Below are 5,630 nucleotides of genomic sequence, written 5' to 3' on the forward strand. Positions count from 1 at the left end.
AGAATGCGTCTGTCACATCTGTCTTCTCTTGCTGGTTGATGTGGACTGATGACCATTGGGCGAGCAGTGGGTTGCTTACCTACCGCAATTAAGACGCTGGTTAAGAGTTGCCACGAGTATCTCTTGGGTAGAATACCTCAATTCCTAAGCCCCTCTAGGCGAGCCCAGTGTCCCGAACCAAGCAGAATGGATTGGCATGAGCTTCCGACCTGGGCAAGGAGAGGAGAGCCCATGACATTGGGTGGGGATCTCTATCTGGCCCACAGCTGTTGGATAATGGAGAAGTCCTGATGGTCCCCATTGGGGACGCAAGGATGGACAAGGAGGGGGCCTGGTGGAAGATTCTGCTCTCTGGAGCCGTCGCGGGAACCGTGTCCCGCACCAGCACCGCCCCTCTGGACCGGACCCGAGTGCACATGCAGGTGTGGGCGTGGGGCCTCCACTGCAGCCAATGGGCATTAGTGGGCGGGGCTTTCCCGGTTTCAGGGTGGGGCTCTAGGGTATTGTTGGGGATACAGGAAGGAGATTGTGGTTTTGGTGGATGGGGACAAGGGCGAGAAATGGAGCTCAGAGGTGAGGGGGAAGCTTGGAGTGATGGGGGGAGCCTGATTTTTTCATTGGCGCTGGCTGCACCCAGATCCGAGGAGCTGGGAGCTGCAGGTGGGGCTGGGTTGAGAATGGAGAGGGCATCGGGGAGGGGTTTGTCCAAGGGTCAGGTCTTTTCCACCCTCAGATTTACTCTTCCAAAAAACACCTTATGAACCTGCTGGGGGGGTTACGGAGCCTGATCCAGGAGGGAGGCTTCCGCTCGCTGTGGCGCGGCAATGGTATAAACGTGCTCAAGATCGCCCCTGAGTATGGGATAAAGTTTCTCGTCTTCGAAAAGGTAGGAAGTGATAGGTGTCTACAGCCCCGCCCTCCGGATCACAGGAGCCCGCCTTCCCAGCCCTCTGTCTCCTGTCCGAGTCCTCAGGCCCTCTCCAAGGTGGGCTTGAGGCTGGAAGGCCCCGGAGCTGTGCTCACCTTCCTCTCTCCTCGCTCGGGCCCGCAGTGTAAAGCTCACTTCGGGGAGTCCTCAAACCCCATCTTCCAGGAGGATGTCTTGGCGGGGTCTCTGGCGGTGGCCGTTTCCCAGACGCTCATCAACCCCTTGGAGGTAAGTGAGAGCCTGCTCAGTGGACGGCCTCGCACAATGAAGCGACTGCAGCCCCTACCTACTGCGCAATGACTCGTGTGAACCAGGCATCCTGCACAAAGCACCGTGTTCGACCCTCACCAGGACCCGCCACATGATCTGCCGGCTCCATTTGGTTGGTGGTTACTGTCAGATTGGCTGTGATGCTAGGTAACCTGGCCATGGCATTCTTGGGCACCTCCTATGCACGTGACAGCTGGACTTTGACTGAGAAAGACTGAAGAAGCATCGATGCCCTTGAACGATGGTGCTGGTGAGGGATGTGGTCGGTTCCCCGGACTGTCAAATGAACTCCCAGATCTGCCAGAATGCTCTGAGAGGCAAGGATGGCGAGACTTTGGCTCCCAGACTTTGGCCATGTTCCTGTCCAGTGAGCAGGACCCACAAGGAGATGGGAGGATACAGTGGCTGCAAGCCCGGCAGAAACATCAGAAGCACAGTTAAGATGATGTACGATTGGGTTGGTTCCTGCTGCTCCACTGAGTCCCTGTGAGTCAGAACCGAGTCCCCAGCACCTCACAGGAAGCACTCGCATGACAGCAGGGAACACTGCTCGGACAGAGACACTCAGTGCCCTTTGGGGATACTGTTAATCCATCTCTGGGAAGCTGGCCCTTGTGTTTTACTGACCTCCTCCTTTCGCAACCGGGACATCTTTTTTTATCACCACTGGGTCTCCTGGTCACTCAGCCAAAGTCTTGCTGTCCTCACATCTCAGAAGCCTCTGCTGGCATTGCCCTAAGCCGGGCTCCTCCTTCGGGGATCCCATCGTCCAGATACTGTTCTTGCCAATACCGTCTTTCTTAGGCATAGACTGATTGCCCAACTGTTATGTGCATATGACGTCACCATGGCTTCCAGCTGAGTCCTGCCTGTGGCATTGTGGCTCTTGGACACTTCTCAAGAGGGGTGTTGCACAAGTGCCCAAGGCAGCCTGTCCCTTGAGTGCCTGATTGCGGCTCCAGTGGGAGCTAGTGGCAGATCTGAGCCAGACGGAAACCCTTGACTGCTTTGCTCTTTGCTCTTTGCTCTTTGCGTCACTCTGTTGTTTCTTGGTCCAGTTTTGAGGTCGTTGGTTTCCTCTGTGTTGGTGTGCCATCCATCCTGACGGCTGTAGTCTTTGATCTTCATCGGTAAGTACTTCCAGTCAACTTTCCTCCCAGCCAGCAAGGCTGTGTCCTTGGCACCCGGCAGGCTGCTCAATGGCCTTGCTCGGCTCCTGATTCCACGTACTTGTTGGCATCGCCCAGCATCTGGGATCACTGTCTGCACACAGGATGGAATCCTGAAGACAGGGAGGGGATCCGACGTTGAAGCACAACTTCCCTGGTTTGAAACCCTGCGGTCTTCCTGCCTCTGCTCATGTGTTCATATGAATGTGGGGACACAGCTGGTGTGGTTCAGGGAGCGTGAACATCAATTGTTTTGTGTTTCTGGTGTCCAGTGTGTAGTTGACGAGACCAGATATGGCTGGGGATACAATCCCAGACAGTACACCTGAGGCACAGTTACCACCCTTCAGTCAGGAAGGCTGGCACGGGACGGGAATGGTTTCAGCAGAGCTTCTAGACCAAAGCTTCCCAGAGTGGGTGGGCTTGAGCCTGGAGGGAGCACGGAGGGAGGCGTGCTGAGAAGACCCAGTGAGGCTGCAGAAACAGATCCCTACACATTATGTGGTACCATTGGCTTTAGTAGTAAAGTGTTGCATTGCCAGCGGGTCATGATTTTGTTCTGAAAGGGGGTAGAAAGCAAAGTAAAATTGGGCACAACTCTTGTACCGGATAAACCAGGAAGCAAGGGCTGGCCATCTACTTGCCACACTCGTGTATAAAACCCTGGGGGGTTGCCTCCTGACAGATGAGGTTAACAAACCTGGAGAGTGAGTGTCTGTTTCCCTGGGGCGGGTGTTTGATTTGAGGCAGGGCTGGCTCCAGGGCACTTAGCCCCATATATCCCACTCACTGCACTTCTCCGGGCCCCAGAACAGGGATGCCCATAGGGGTTCTGAGGACCCTCCTCACCAGTGTCCCCTTGACGACCGTGGACAGTCTCACCGACCTCTGAGGGCCTGGAGGCCCACCCCGTTGTTGAGCTGTGCCAACAGGGCTCCTTGCACAGGGACAGGGCATGAGTCCCCCATGAGACTACTGACAGGAGCTCCCTGGCCTCCCTGCCTCCACAGGTGCTGAAGATCCGCCTCACGCTGGGACGCACAGGCCAGTACGATGGCCTAGGTGACTGCGTCGGCCAGATTCTTCGCCGCGAAGGCCCGGCCGCGTTCTATAGGGGTTATGCGCCCAACATGCTTGGCATCATCCCTTATGCCTTCACTGACCTGGCTGTCAATAAGGTTGGCAGAGGTGGGGGTGAGGTTGCTGTAGGCGGCATTGACGTGGCCCAGGACTAGGGCCAATTCTGAGCCTTCTCTGGCCCCCTACCCCTTGCAGATGATGAACAACATACGGGTAAAGAGCAGAGGGGATAACGAAGAACACAGCCAGGCTTACAACATCTACACACAGACGGTGTCCACAGTGTGTGGCCAGATGGCTAGCTATCCCCTGACGCTATTAAGGACCAAGCTCCAAGCAAAAGGTCTGCCTGCCCCTGATGAGACCCACTTTGTGGCCCCACCAAATGCCCTCAGCACATCCCACACCCCCATTCTCCTTACTTGGCCCTGACCTCTTAGGCTGCCATCCAAATGCCTAGAACTCATACTTCCCCAAAAATCTTAACATCCTGTGCCATTTTCCCTCAGTCCCAAAGGTGATCTAGTCCTGGGTGACACACACCTCGACCCCGCCCCCACCCCGTGCATGTTTTCCTCCTGACCTTGTGACACAACACTTGCTGAGGAGATGGTGGCCAACTTACACATTCCCGTGTCGGAGGGAAGTTGGGAAACCCAGGGCTGTTTCGAGGGCCCCGTTTGGGGAAGGGCATCTCTAGGCCTTCCTTCCCTAGCATATATCGGTGGACTTCAAACTTCCAATTAGAAGCTGAGCCAATGTCCCAAGGATAGACCACGCAGGGACCCCAGGACACAGGACTCACACTCCCAAAGAGGCCAGCTTGCTCAAATAGACTGATGACACACCTGCACCATACATTCTATCCGGAGATTCACATTGACCCAAATGGACAGAGCAGAATGACTCCTTAAGGTCTCTGAAGTTGTCCATCCTCACGGGAGCAGAGAGCTTCAGCATTCATCACTTGACACTGACTCGGGAACCCTAGAAGATGGGGTGGAATGCCATTGTGGGTGTCTGGGACTGTACCTCAACCATTATGGGAGTAGACAGCCTTGTCTTTTTCCCAGAGAGGCACTGGTGGGTACACACTGCTGGCTTTGAGGTGAGTAGACTAGACTCAACGCACTGGGCCACCTGGGCTCACGTCACCTTTAGCAGCTCCTCCTCACCAGGGTCCCCAAAACAACTCCTCAGATCTAATTCCCCAACTACCTTAATCACCACAACCCAACCCATCTGAAACTCTCAAAACAGACCAGAGCTCACTCCCTGACCTTGACAAAGCCTCTCTCCACAAGCCCCCTGAACACATGCCCAAGGCCCTAGCCAAACATAGGCATCCTCACCACAGTCACCTCTTTCAGGGGAATTGTCCAGAAACCCTTTCCCTACACGAGCGCCTGAAAACACCCTGAATGAAGTCTTTTGTTGCCGCCTCCACACTAGCTCATTTTCTCTGTAACATTCCAGACTCCATGCTTTTCCTATCAGCACCCCAACACCCCCACTTCCTTTATTCTATGTGTAATAACTTGGCCTCATTCCTCATAGATACTTTCGAGGGCTCAAAGCCCACCATGCGGGCCATTTTCAGAGACATCGTGGCTGAGCAGGGCTGGCCGGGGCTCTTCCGAGGCCTAACACCCACTCTATTAAAAGTTATCCCGGCTGTGGCCATCAGCTGCACGGTCTATACAACAATGAAAAGCACCCTGGGAGTTTAGGTGAGAGCCAGACCACAGGTACATAGGGGTGATTAGGTGGGGACAGTCCCTTCAACAGTACATGATGTGACACCCGCTGCTCCTGACAGGCTCTCCTGGGGAGGACATGATTGTGTCCATGGAGGTGCCTGAAAACTCCAGGAGCAGGAGTAGAAGGCCAGCATGTGGTGGAAACCGCTGTTGGCAGACTGGTGGCCAGTTCTCTGACATGCACTGGCAGAGGCCCAGGAACCAACCCAACAACTTCATGCAGGTGAGGGGCTTTGGAGAGAACTGCCATCTCCCCAGGAGTATATGAACTTTGGATGAAAGGGTGCCAAGTGGCGGTTGTGTAATTAGGTCAATTGAAAGAGATATCAGACAAAATGAGGCATTCAATTGCTCACCTCTCAGACGTCCAGGATCTCAGCTATCAGATCCGTGCAGGGAGGGGGGATATATTTCAGGTCAGGG

The 5,630-nt window shown here is 54.8% G+C and overlaps 1 protein-coding gene across 1 annotated transcript; it reads left to right on the forward strand.

Annotated features, from left to right (window-relative positions):
• Nucleotides 1-290: 290 nt before the first annotated feature.
• On the forward strand, nucleotides 291-5,177 carry LOC142431754 (mitochondrial carrier protein SCaMC-3L-like). Its single transcript, XM_075536721.1, has 6 exons — nucleotides 291-422; nucleotides 734-886; nucleotides 1,052-1,156; nucleotides 3,378-3,545; nucleotides 3,643-3,790; nucleotides 5,005-5,177. The coding sequence occupies exons 1-6, from the start codon at nucleotides 291-293 to the stop codon at nucleotides 5,175-5,177; spliced, it is 879 nt and encodes a 292-aa protein (XP_075392836.1).
• Nucleotides 5,178-5,630: the final 453 nt, after the last annotated feature.

The sequence above is a fragment of the Tenrec ecaudatus genome, chromosome 1, assembly GCF_050624435.1.
Source record: "Tenrec ecaudatus isolate mTenEca1 chromosome 1, mTenEca1.hap1, whole genome shotgun sequence".
Lineage (NCBI taxonomy): Eukaryota > Metazoa > Chordata > Mammalia > Afrosoricida > Tenrecidae > Tenrec > Tenrec ecaudatus.